The 13729-nt window shown below is 37.4% G+C and overlaps 1 protein-coding gene across 1 annotated transcript in view; it reads left to right on the top strand.

The window, feature by feature from the left end:
* The window catches only part of CNTN5 (contactin 5), a 1361366-nt gene that overhangs the window by 1270825 nt on the left and 76812 nt on the right, over positions 1-13729 (top strand). The window contains exon 18 of the mRNA XM_059185809.1: positions 1390-1539. Coding sequence (XP_059041792.1) covers positions 1390-1539 — 150 coding nt within the window. The remainder of the gene's footprint in view (positions 1-1389; positions 1540-13729) is intronic.

The following is a 13729-nucleotide window of genomic DNA, read 5'->3' as shown; positions in this document are numbered from 1 at the left end:
CAAGTAGGCAGAGAGGCAGGCAGAGAGTCAGGAGGAAGCAGGCTCCCTGCCGAGCAGAGAGCCCGATTCGGGGCTCAATCCCGGGACCCTGAGATCATGACCCGAGCTGAAGGCAGATCCTTAACCCACTGAGCCACCCAGGCACCCCTGCAGTGAGGTACTTCTTTGGTAGACCAAAACAAGTATTGATGGTAAAATGTAGGTTAGGGGCTAGAGAGGGATAAGTGTCTGGGGAACTCTTCTACATTTATGTTTGGCAAGCACAACTCAGCATTTCACCAAGCTATAGACTGGGTGGTAGCCTTTCTCCCTCTATCTCTTAGACTCCAAGGATATTGCTCAGTTGCCAGTGCAGCAAGGAGAGACAGACTATTGCCCCAGGTCTCATTTCACTGCTCGAAAAAAAAAAAAAAATCAGCTTTTTGGTGCTATGAGATTTGTCAGGCAGCCCACACTGCCTATGCTCTGATCATTTACTTTTCATGGACTGATTAGTTGGTAATATTCTCTTGACATGTTTCAAAATAAATTTTCATGTAAAATCCAAATGCATTTAACTCCATCTTGTCATAGTAAAACTGCACTGAGTTCTCAAATCAAAATCCTCCCCCATCTTACCATGCTTAAACAAAAATCTAAGACTGATATAGATCTGGAGGATCTTTGCACATCATAAGAAATGTTCTCCCTTTTCCCTATTATCACCCCTGTAGCAAATGTTCTTCCAGAAATATTTCCTAGACAGCAGAGATGAGTGAACAAGAAAATCAGTCTCAATTAGAATATGTATACTATGTAACAAGTATTTTACTCTGTGATAATTGTATCGACAATTTTATGCCTTAATAAAATTAAAATATTGTACAGAAGTCACCTCCAAGAAAAGCTGCATTGCTTCCACTTAGAATGCACAAACTGGATTTTTTTTTTTTTTAATTAAAGAGATGTATTCTTAATCCACTGCTTTGAACTGCCAAGTGGCCAAGCATGTTTGCCAGAACTGCAAGGGGCAAACTGCTCAAGAAAATTCCCTAGAAATTTGAGAACTGTTTGCTTAAATTGTAACACTTAGTTGCCTTCTTATTTGAGGCTGAGGGGTTGACAAAATTATTTTAGTGTACATAATGGCAAGTTTTGTTATAGCAATTTATGTATTAAGATGAGATGAAAGAATTCTAATCAACTACAACAATCTTTAACATGTGCAAGTGCTTATTTCCTGAAGATTGATTTTCATTTTACTAATGAGACCAGAGGTGACACAATGACCATGCATTATTCCTTATTATTGGACCTGCTGATTCTGTTAGTATCTATGATACCCTTGATTGCCATTTGTAACTATTTCTGAGTCCTCCTAATGCCATGAAATCTCTTTCTCCTCCATAGTCCCAGAAATTATAACGGGGGATATGGAGTCAGCTATGGCAGTGGACCTTAACCCTTGGGTGGAATATGAATTTAGAGTGGTGGCCACCAATCCAATTGGGACTGGAGATCCAAGCACCCCGTCTCGAATGATCCGCACAAATGAAGCAGGTAAGAATTTTGGAGAGTCAGAATTCAATTTGGCATGCCTCTAATCACTTTGAAAGCAAGTTGAATTAACCATGGTTGTTTTCTCTATTTAGCATAATTTTTGCTCATTCATTTACCTGGACATCATAAAATTATTTCCTTTAAAATAATTCTTTCACTTTGTTTTCAGATCTTTTGCTCCTTGTTTCCACACGTGCATCTAGTATTCATCTTCAAGTTACCATGAAACTGATGCAGTTAGTTTCTTTTTCTGATTATATACTCATTCAATATAACAATTCCATAAAATTTAGAAAAGATAGGACCACCCTCTTTTTATCCAGTGGTAACAATTAGCTATAATTGCAGTGTAGTTCCTTAAAACCCTTTATATTGACCTTCACCATGGACCTGGCATAAATTATATTCAGCCAAGCAAACATCATCTTAACTTGCCTATTGCTTTACATCTATGATTACAATAAATATCCATCTCCTTCCTGAAGGAAAACACAGCAACCTTCTGGCCTTTTGGAATGAAGAACCTCTAAAATGTTTCTAGTAGTCATATAAGAGAATTAGCAGCTTTATTTAAAAGATAGCAGAGAAGTAGGAGATCCTGTTTTAACCAGTCCCCTAAAGTGAGCTAATTATCTACCAGAACACTCTGAACACCTATGAAATTAGCCTGATATGTGGGATTATACACTTCTGGATCTCTACAGGGGCAGAAGACACCAGTGGAGAGGTAAAGCAGAGTGGGAATGCTTGGACTGATATTGCAGAATAAACAGAAGGGGAGGAAGCCACCAGAAGTGACCCACTGGAAAGTAATACCCCCAATATGAGAGTGTCCTGTGATTGGGAACCAGCGTTAACTTGGAGTCTGGTTAAAAGCACTCAAAAAGAGCAAAAGATCTTAAAGGGCAACTGATAGAATCGGGCGGTCATGGGCACGGTCTAAGCCATGGACCAAGGGTGGTCACTGCAGGCACCCACTCATGCTGGAGAGAGTGCAGTGGAGCCTCCAGTTCCTGGTCCCTGAGCCCCTGGAGTTGTGGGGCTTTATCACCACTTGGCTGGGTGCACTCCCGCCCCAGCAATAGGGAGTCTGGTGTGGATGCCAGCCTGTGCTCTCTAGAACTACAGCCTTTCACCTTCTTGTGAGCACTATGATACCAGGGTCTGGCCCACTCCCCACCAGTGCCTGAAAAAGCTCTGTTGGGGTGCTAGCCAGTGATCTCTAGGACTGGCTGTGGGTCTGTATGCTCCCAGCCCAGGCCTGAATGAGTCAGCACAATCTCTGGTCGGGATCCCTCAGTGGTGACCTGTGCAACTGCGAGGTCTGGGCCCCAGACAGCAGTCCTGGCAAAGGCAGCCACCAGAAGCAGCCCCCCTGAACCAATACCACTCACAGTTTTAGTGACACTTGGGTGTAGAGACAAGTGGGCACTTCAGGTGACCCTGAGATGGTGGCTGAGGAAATGCACTGCCTGTGGGAGGCTGCACGGTTCAGTGGAATTTGCAAAGAGGGAGTCTGTGTGTTCTGGACCACCCAGGGGGTAGCAGACTGAGGCTTCTCTCTGAGATGGAGGTCTGGGTGCACTTTGCTTTCCACTAAACCTCTGAAAAGCTGAAAAAGGCCACCAAAGAACAAAAACATTCAGAGAACAAAAGGCTAAAAGATCGGTTTCCACAGAGCCCAGCCCCTTGACAGGGGGAGGAGGACTCAACCCAAGCAAAACTGACTGAAAAACAATGCAGCAGGTCCTTCCCCAGAAAACAAGCCAAAAAAATGAGATCTCAACCACCAAAGGGTCCCCATAAAACCCGAACATCAGGGGAAAAGAAGATATTAAACCCCCAGCATTGCCCCCAAAGCTGTATATTTCATAGACACAACATATATTTTTCTCACTATTCTCATTCTTTTTAATTTTCTTAACCTATTTACCATTACAACGAGAGGTTCAATACAACAAATTCCATAATAACCTTTAACTAGAACTTTTTTCATACATATACCTGTGTTTCCTTTTTCTTTTCTATTTTTTAATATACATATAGATATAAGCTTCAAGGTAATCCTCTTTCCCTAATCAATACTACCCCTATATATAAACCAGTTTTAATCTCCCCTTATCTCTGGAAAGTTGAGTCCTTTAACAAAATATCAAGACACACCCAGGAAGAATCAAAATAACCTTCCTCTCCCACATTGAGGATTTATAACCACCCTCCCATCTTTTTCTTCTGTCAGTGTTTCTGTGTATTTGTTTTTGCTCTTTTTTTTCTCTCTCTCTCTTTTATTTTTTATATCTTTTTGGTGGTGACTTCTAATTGCTCTGAAGTGTTCCAGGGTACACCTTGCCTGGATCATAATTTTTGTATTCAGCTATACATCCCCTCAACCACCTCTCAGCAAAACGACTAGGAGGAATAACACCCAACAGAGGAAAAAGACAGAGACTGTGCCCTGTCCATCAGAGCTATTGGGTATAAACATAAACAGTATGTCCGAAAGGGAATTCAGGGTAACAATTATCCAGACAAGGCTAGGTTGGAGAAAACCATTAGTATCAACATGGAATTGAATTAAGGAAGAAGTGAAAGTCACCTGGGAAGAAATTTAAAGTGCTATTAGTGAGATCCAATCTAATCTAAATTCACTACCAGCTAGGGTAACCAAAGCAAAAGATAGAATTAGTGATCTAGAGAACAAACTGATGGAGAAAAGGGAACAGGAGGAGGCATGAAAGAAATAGCTTAGAAGCCATGAAAACAGAATTAGGAAAATAAATGATGCCATGAAACATTCCAATGTCAGAATTATTGGAAAGAGAGACAACTAGAAGATATAGCTGAACAAATTCAGAGTGAAAATTTTCTCAGTTAGGGAATGGAAACAGTATTCATGTCTTAGAGGCAGACAGAACACTCCATCAAGATCAGTAAATCTAGAAGGACCTCAAGGCACTTGATTGTGAGACTGACGAATCATAATTTTAGACAAGAGCTTCAGAGGGAAGCTAGGAGGAAGAGATTACTTGGGTACAGAGAAAGGTCCATCATAATAATGTCAGACCTGTCCACAGAAACCTGGAAAGCCAGAAAGGTCTGGAAAGATGAATTCAGGGCACTAAATAAGAAGAACATGCAGCTAAGAATACTTTATCCAGCAAGGTGAACATTCAAAATGGATGGAGAGATAAAGAAATTCCAAGACCAGCAAGGTTTAAAGGAGTATGTGACCACCAAGCCAGCATTACAAGAAATATTAGGGGGGTTGGGGGAGGAGTTCAATAAAAGAAGAAAGAACCCAAGAGTGAAATAGATTGTTTACAGAAACAATCTATAGAAACAAGGACTTCACAAGCAACATAATGTCAATAATCAGTCTCAATGTGAATGGCCTAAATGCTCACATAAAATGGCACAGAGTTGCAGACTGGATAAAATGATAGGACCATCGATGTGCTATTTACAAGAGACCAATTTGGAACCTAAATAAATATCCAGACTGAAAGTGAAGGGATGGAGAAACATCTTCCATGCCAATGGGCCTCAAAAGAAAGCTTGAGCAGTGATTGTCATATCAGATAAAGAGATTAGGCTAAATAATGTAGACAGAGATAAAGAAGGACACTATATCATTCTTAAAGGGTCTATCCACCAAAAAGATCTAACAATTGTAAATATTTTATGCTCCCAATATGGGAGCAGCTAACTACATAAGACAACTATTAATCAAGATAAGGAGTCATATTGATATGAATACATTAATAGTATGGGATCTCAACACACCACTCTCAATAATAGACAGATTATCCAAGCAGAAAATCAATAAAGAAACAAGAGTATTGAATGACACATTGGACCAGATGGACCTCACAGATATATACAGAACATTCCTCCCTCAAACAACAGAATACTCATTCTTCTTGAGCGCATATGGAACTTTTTCCAGAATAGACAACATACTGGGTCACAAATCAGGGCTCAACCAATACCAAAAGATTGTTCCCTGCATATTCTCAGACCACAATGCTTTGAAACTGGAACTCAACTACAAGGAAAAGCTTGGAAGGAATTCAAACATTTGGAAGCTAAAGATCACCCTGCTTAAGAATGTTTGGATCAACCAGGAAATCAAAGAAGAACTTAAACAATTCATGGAAGCCAATGAGAATGAAGACACATTGGTCCAAAACCTATGGGATACAACAAAGTTGGTCCTAAGGGAGAAATAGATAGCCATTCAAGACTCCTTAGGAAAAAAAAAAAAAAAAAAACTGAAAAATCCAGAATACACCAGCCCTCTTTACACGTTAAAGAAATGGAAAATCAACAAATCAAGCCAACCCATGCACAAGAAGGGGAATAATCAAGATTAGAACAGACACCAATGAGGTAGAAACTAGAGATATAGTATAACACATCAATGAAACTAGAAGCTATGAAACTAGACACTGTTTTTTTTTTTTAAAGAATCAATAAGATCAATAAACCACTGGCCAAACTTCCAAAAGAAGAAATAATACCCAAATCAATAAAATTATGAATGAAAGGAGAGAGATCACAGCTACAAATTAGGAAATAGAACAATCATCAGAAATTATTATCAACAGTTATATGTCAATAAGTTAAGCAACCTAGATGAAATGGATGCATTCCTAGAAAGCTATAAACTTCCAAAACTGAATCAGGAAGAAACTGACAACCTGAATAGACCAATATCTAGTAACAAAATTGAAGCAGTTATCAAAAACTTCCCAAAAAATGAGAGCCCAGGACCTGATGGATTCTTGGAGAATTCTACCAAACATTCAAAGAAGAAATAATACCTATTCTCCTTAAGCTCTTTCAAAAAATGGAAACAGAAGGAAAACTTCCAGACTCTTTCTATGAGGCCAGAATTATCCTGCTTCCCAAACCAAGCAAAGACAAATTTCAGACCAATATCCTTGATGAAGATGGATGCCAGGATTCTCAACAAGAGTCTAGCTAATTGGATCCAACAGTAAATTAAAAAGATTATCCACCATGACCAGGTGGGATTTATCCATGTGATACAAAGGTGGTTCAACATTTGCATATCAAGCAATGTGATAGAACAAATCAATAAGAGAAGAGAGAAGAACCACATGGTCCTCTCAACTGGTGCAGAAAATCATTTGACAAGATACAGCATCAGTTCCTGATTAAAACACTTCAAAGTATAGGGATAGAGGCAACATTCCTCAACTTTATAAAATCCATCTATGAAAAACCAACAGTGAATATCATTTTCAATTGGGAAAAGCTAACAGCCTTCCCTTTGAGATCAGGCACACACAAGGATGCGCACTCTCACTACTCTTATTCAATATAGCACTAGAAATCCTAGCAACAGCAATCAGACAACAAAAAGAGATAAAAGGTATTCAAACTGGCAATGAAGAAGTCAAACTCTCTCTTCACAGATGACGTCCAGATACTTTATATGGAAAACCCAAAGACTCCATCCCCAAACTACTAGAACTCACACAGCAATTCAGTAATGTGGCAGGATACCAAATCAATGTACAGAAATCATTTGCTTTCTTATACACTAACAATAAAAATATAGAAAGGGAAATGAGAGAATAGATTCCATTTACTATAGCACCAAGAACCATAAGGTACCTGGGAATAAATCTAACCAAAGAGGTAAAGGATCTGTACTCGAGAACTACAGAAAACTCATGAAAGAAATTGAAGACACAAAAAGATGGAAAAGTAGTCCATGCTAATGGATTGGAAGAATAAACATTTTAAAAATATCTGTACTGCCTAGAGCAATCTATACTTTCAATGCCTTCCCCATCAAAATTCCACCAGGAATTTTTTTTTTAAAGATTTTATTTATTTATTTGACAGAGAGAAATCACAAGCAGATGGAGAGGCAGGCAGAGAGAGAGAGAGAGGGAAGCAGACTCCCTGCCGAGCAGAGAGCCCGATTCGGGACTCGATCCCAGGACCCTGAGATCATGACCTGAGCCGAAGGCAGTGGCTTAACCCACTGAGCCACCCAGGCACCCCTCCACCAGGAATTTTAAAAGAGCTGGAACAAACAATCCTAAAATTTATATGGAATCAGAAGGGACCCCAAATTTCTAAGGAAATGTTGAAAAGGAAAAACAAAGCTGGGGGCATCACATTGCCTGATCTCAAGCTTTACTACAACGCTACAAGACATCATGGTACTGGCACAAAAACAGACACATTGACCAATGGAACAGAGTAGTGAGCCCAGACATGGACCCTCAACTCTATGGTCAAATAATCTTCAACAAAGCAGGGGAAAATATACAGTGGAAAAAAGACAGTCTCTTCAATAAATGTTGCTAGAAAAATTGGACAGCTATTAGTAGAAGAATGAAACTTGACCATTCTCTTACACCATACACAAAGATAAATTCAAAATGGATGAAAGTCCTCAATGTGAGGCAGGAATCTATCAAAATCCTAGAGGAAATCATAAGCAGAAACCTCTTCAACATCAGCTACGGCAACTTCATTCAAGACATGTCTTCAAAGGCAAAGGAAACAAAAGGGAAAGTGAACTTTCAGGACTCCATCAAGATCAAAAGCTTCTGCACAGAAAAGGATACAGTCAAAATAAAGAGGCAACCCACAGAATGGGAGAAGATATTCACAAATGACACTACAGATAAAGGGCTGATATCCAAGATCTATGAAGAACTCCTCAAATTCAACACACACAAATCAGATAGTCATGTCAAAAAATGGACAGAAGAAATGAACAGACACTCTCCAAAGAAGACATACAAATGGCTAACAGACACATGAAAAAATGTTCATCATTACTAGCCATCAGGAAGATTCAAATTAAAACCACATTGAGATACCACCCTACACCGGTTAGAATGGCCAAAACCAACAAGATGGGAAACAAGTGTTGGAGGAGATGTGGAAAAAAGGAAACCTTCTTACACTGCTCATGGGAAAGGAAGTTGGTGCAGTCACTTTGGAAAATAGTGTGGAGATTCCTTAAGAAATTAAAAATAGAGCTACCCTATGACCCAGCAATTGCACTCCTGGATATTTACCCCAAAGATACAGATGTAGTGAAAAGATAGGCCACTTGTACCCCAATGTTCATAGCAGCAGTGGCCACAGTCACCAAACTGTGGAAAGAGCCAAGGTGCCCTTCAACAGACAAATGGCTAAAGAAGATATGGTCCATATATACAATGGAGTATTATGCCTCCATCAGAAATGTTGAATACCCAACTTTTGTATCTATATAGGCAGGACTGGAAGAGATTATGCTTAGTGAAATAAGTCAAGCAGAGAGAGTCAATTATCATACAGTTTAACTTACTTGTGGAGCATAAGGAATAACATGGAAAACATTGGGAGATGGAGAAGAGAAGTGAGTTGGGAGAAATCAGAGGGGAGACAAATCAGGAGAAACTGTGGATTCTGAGAAACAACTGAGGGTTTTGGAAAGGAGGGGGGGGTTGGGTGAGCCTAGTGATAGGAGGAGCACTGGGTGAGGTGCATAAACAATGAACTTTGGAACACTGAAAAAAATAAAATTAAATTAAACTTTAAAATTAAATTAAATTAATAAAATAAAATAAAAATGTATTTTAAAATATCTTGCCCAGCATCTGGAAAAAAAGAAAGGAAAAAATTTAGTAAACTTTTTGACTACTTTGAACAAAATTTTACTGTAATTTATCTCTTATGTCCTTATGAAATTGCATATTAAAAGGTGTGCAATAGAACATTAGCTTAGACAAACACAAACATCAATAATATTGATGAAAACAGTCAACAAAACAAAAAGGCAACCCACGGAATGGGAGAGGATACTCGCAAATGACAGTACAGACAAAAGGTTGATATCAAGGATCTATAAAGAACTTCTCAAACTCAACACACACAAAACAGATAATCATATCAAAAAATGGGCAGAAGACATGAACAGACACTTCTCCAATGAGGACATACAAATGGCTATCAGACAAATAAAAAAATGTTCATCATCACTAGCCATCAGGGAGATTCAAATTAAAACCACATTGAGATAACACCTTACACCAGTTAGAATGGCCAAAATTAGCAAGACAGGAAACACCGTGTGTTGGAGAGGATGTGGAGAAAGGGGAACCCTCTTACACTGTTGGTGGAAATGCAAGTTGGTGCAGCCACTTTGGCAAACAGTGTGGAGATTCCTTAAGAAATTAAAAATAGAACTTCACTATGACCCTGCAATTGCACTACTGGGTATTTACCCTAAAGATACAGATGTAGTGAAAAGAAGGGCCATCTGTAGCCCAATGTTTATAGCAGCAATGGCCACAGCCGCCAAACTGTGGAAAGAACCAAGATGCCCTTCAACGGACGAATGGATACGGAAGATGTGGTCCATATACACTATGGAGTGTTAGGCCTCCGTCAGAGAGGATGAATACCCAACTTTTGTAGCAACATGGACAGGACTGGAAAAGATTATGCTGAGTGAAATAAGCCAAGCAGAGAGAGTCAATTATCACATGGTTTCACTTATTTGTGGAGCATAACAAATAGCGTGGAGGAGATAGGGAGATGGAGAGGAAAAGGGAATTGAGGGAAATTAGAAGGGGAGATGAACCATGAGAGACTATGGACTCTGAAAAACAACCTGAGGGTTTTGAAGGGGCAGGGGGTGGGAGGTTGGGGGAGCCAGGTAGTGGGTATTAAGGAGGGCATGTATAGCATGGAGCACTGGGTGTGTTGCAAAAACAATGAATTCTGTTACGCTGAAAAGAAATTTTTAAAAAATTATTTTTTTATTAAAAAAATTGATGAAAATGATCTGAAAATAGAGAAATGGGTATATATTGCAGATACAGGCAGGGGAAAATCAAATTTTAATATTTTTACACTCCATGAAAACATACGAATTTCAATAATCATTAGAATATAAGTGCACTTAGAATGAGGATTTGTATCTAATTTTTTAGTGTTCTGTCCTTAGCACCTAGAGCAGTGTCTGGCACTGGTGTGTGATTTTATTGAAAGATTAGAAGAGAACATTTCTTTTTTACCTTCATATGCTCTTACCCAACCAGTACCCAGGTGAGAGATACATATACATAGAAGACTAACAACTAACTGTCCCTTTTGTATTATAGTTATAGAATTGGACCAAAAAATGTGATTTGTGACTTCTTACAAATTGAACAAAGCTTACAATAATTAAAATAAACTACAGAAATATTTGATTCTTTCTCCAAAACACACCAGGTCTGACCTTTTTTTAAAAAGGGAGAAAAAAAATACCAAATGGTTATTACTACACTAAGTTGGAATAGCTCTACAAAAGACATTCAGATTATTTCTATATAAAAATTAAGCAACCAAGATAATAAAAGATAAAGTAGCCTAAATATGTTGGAAATGATTCATTCACAGAAAATGTAACTTTTCTGCTTTTGTGATTTGCCTAGTACAAGTTGTTCTTTCTGCTACTTTTTCAATAGTGTGAATTTTAAATTGAACATTAATTGCCTGGTTAGATTTTCATGCATTCATAAATCAGCCATGCTTTCATTGTGTACAGGTGTTCACTAATTAAGAGTATAACAGGTTAGTCATTCCTCATTTTATGTACTCACTATGCAGATATTGAAATGACTGCCAATATTAGTACTTATGCTCATATATTTTCTAAAAAGAACTGCCTTATTTTGCATATTGTTAATTGTGTTTAAACAAAGGCAAAGACTATGCCTAATTCAGAGTGTCTCTATAAATATTCATTTTGAAAATAAATAATCCGTTTGAGATGAATAATCTTCTTAGACTTTTTCTAATATAAATCTCCTTGTATTATTAAAAAAGACTATAGCAAAACAGTTCTATTTTTTATGCTAAATTGCATTCAGATGATACATTCTGAAAGAGTTGTCCCTCATCTCTTCAGGCAATTACCTCAATCACATAGTTCTTGCCTCTCCATTTTATCATAAGTTCTATATACATGGCATACTTTAGTCCACTAAAATCTCATGGAAGAGAAAAGAAATAGCATGACAAATGCACAAAACACTCCCCTTGAAAGTTAGTTGAGGAAGGTTTATACTGCCTACTTTATGCTTCTTTTGCTTTGGTACCACAAAGGGATAGAGCTGCTAATGGGGTTGAAACAAGTGTTGATTTTTGTGCCTGTTTTGTTAGGTGGCACAGATTAAAAGGGATACAAATATCCTGAGATGTCTTCTCAAGTGACATACTCTGCCTCTTTTAAGTACATGTCCTGTATTTTAAAAGATGATGCAGTTCTAATGGATGAACTAATCTCTGAAAATCAACAGAGCTACTTGAAAGAGAAAAGATGTCACATTCAAGATACTGAGTTGAAAGTTTTATGTTCCTTTAAAATTCCCATATTTACTAGAATATTCTAAATCCCAGGGCAGGTTTAGTAAAGCAATTTTACTTTAAAGTTGTTTCTCTCCCACACACCAAAAAAGTTTATTTTTTTTGCAGTTTACTCTAGGGTATATTTTGAATTTTACTCAAGGGTATATTTTGAATTTTACAGTCATCAAAATACCCCTAGCAGTCAATAAGTATAAAATAAATTGGTTTGATCTAGTCCCTTATTATTAGAATATCAAAGTAATAATATACATATTTTTGTACTTCAATGTACATTCATTTATTTATTTATTTGTAGTACAATTTTCTTACAAGTTTTAGTTAGTTGATAGATATAGATAGATGATAGATAGATAGATAGATGATAGGTGATAGATAGATATAAACTGTGTTTAGTTTTGGAAATGTGTTACTATTATCAAACCAGTATAAAATTTGGGGAGGAGTAGTGGAAATGTTTTATTATTTAAAAAGAAAAAAAAATCATGTCTTGGGAAATGAATTTGAAATACACATGATAATAGAAACGGAAAAATGTGTAAAACTGATACAACAGTAATTCTTTCACTTAATTGAACTTTAATGTTCCATAAATTATGCATTTAATTTTTTTAAGATTTTATTTATTTATTTATTTGTTTGTTTGGGAACAAGAAAGCATGTATGTGCATGGGGGAGTGGGCAGAGAGATAGGTAGAGAGAGACTCTCAAGAAGATTCTGCATAGAGTGTGGAGCCTGACAGGGAACTTGATCTCACAGCACTGGGAACATGACCTGAGCCAAAATCAAGAGTCAGATGCTGAGTTGACTGAGCCACTCAAGTGCCTCATAAATTGTGTATTTTATAACACTAATTGTTGAAAAATAAATGAAAAGTATATAAGATAGAGTTAAATGATGTAACCTATTATCTAAAAAGGTTTGCTTTTCTCTGCAATATAAAATGTCTATTATTATCAAAGCATTGGATATAAATCTCAATATTTGTAGTTCTTTATTTTCAAATTATGATGAAATAAAGAGATTGATAACAAAAGAATGAGAGAAAAGAAGGTTCTTTCTTCGACCTGTAATTAGGAGTTTGAGTTTTGGAATTAGGAGATCTGGATTAATGTTCTGGGCTGTTTACTAGCAGTAAATGTAGGTAAGATATATACCTTGCTCAAGGCTCAATTTTCTCACTTATAAAATGGAGACAGAATCACAACCTACTCCATTGCCTTGTTCTATTAAATAATATAATGCATGCAAAGAACTTAGCATAGTACCTGGCACATCATAGATGCTTACTATTAGCCATTTATCATCATCATCATGATCATCATCATCATCATCATGTATTTAAATATTATTTCTTTGTTCAATGGAAATTTAAATAATAGTAATCATGCATGTCATTTTTTCATACTGAGGAAATACTTTCAGGTTAAACATCATTTTGTTGATATAGTAAGAGTCACCCGATCTCTTGGCTTGCATCTGGCTCCTCCAATATGCCATCATATTGAGAAGTCTCTGCTGCAGTCTGTGTACCAGCAAGCCCACCTGATGGCTTGGAAGTCAAGAAAGCCTTTCAGAATGTGGTGCAAAGTACAGAACATGCCTCTTCTCTAAATCTCTGTCTCCATCTCTGTTTAGTATATCATGCTGTATTTGTTATCTAGAAAGGTATCAGTTTATAAGTGATTATTGTCCCAACATGTGGTTATTTGCTTTGCTTATAGCGTAGACAAGACAAAGGAGCAGAAAAAAATAAGTGTCAAATGAAAGAACTTGCTTAAAAAATATGTTCCA

This window comes from Mustela lutreola, chromosome 1 (genome assembly GCF_030435805.1).
Source record: "Mustela lutreola isolate mMusLut2 chromosome 1, mMusLut2.pri, whole genome shotgun sequence".
Taxonomy (NCBI): Eukaryota; Metazoa; Chordata; class Mammalia; order Carnivora; family Mustelidae; genus Mustela; species Mustela lutreola.
This window is presented reverse-complemented; position numbering and strand designations above follow the sequence as displayed.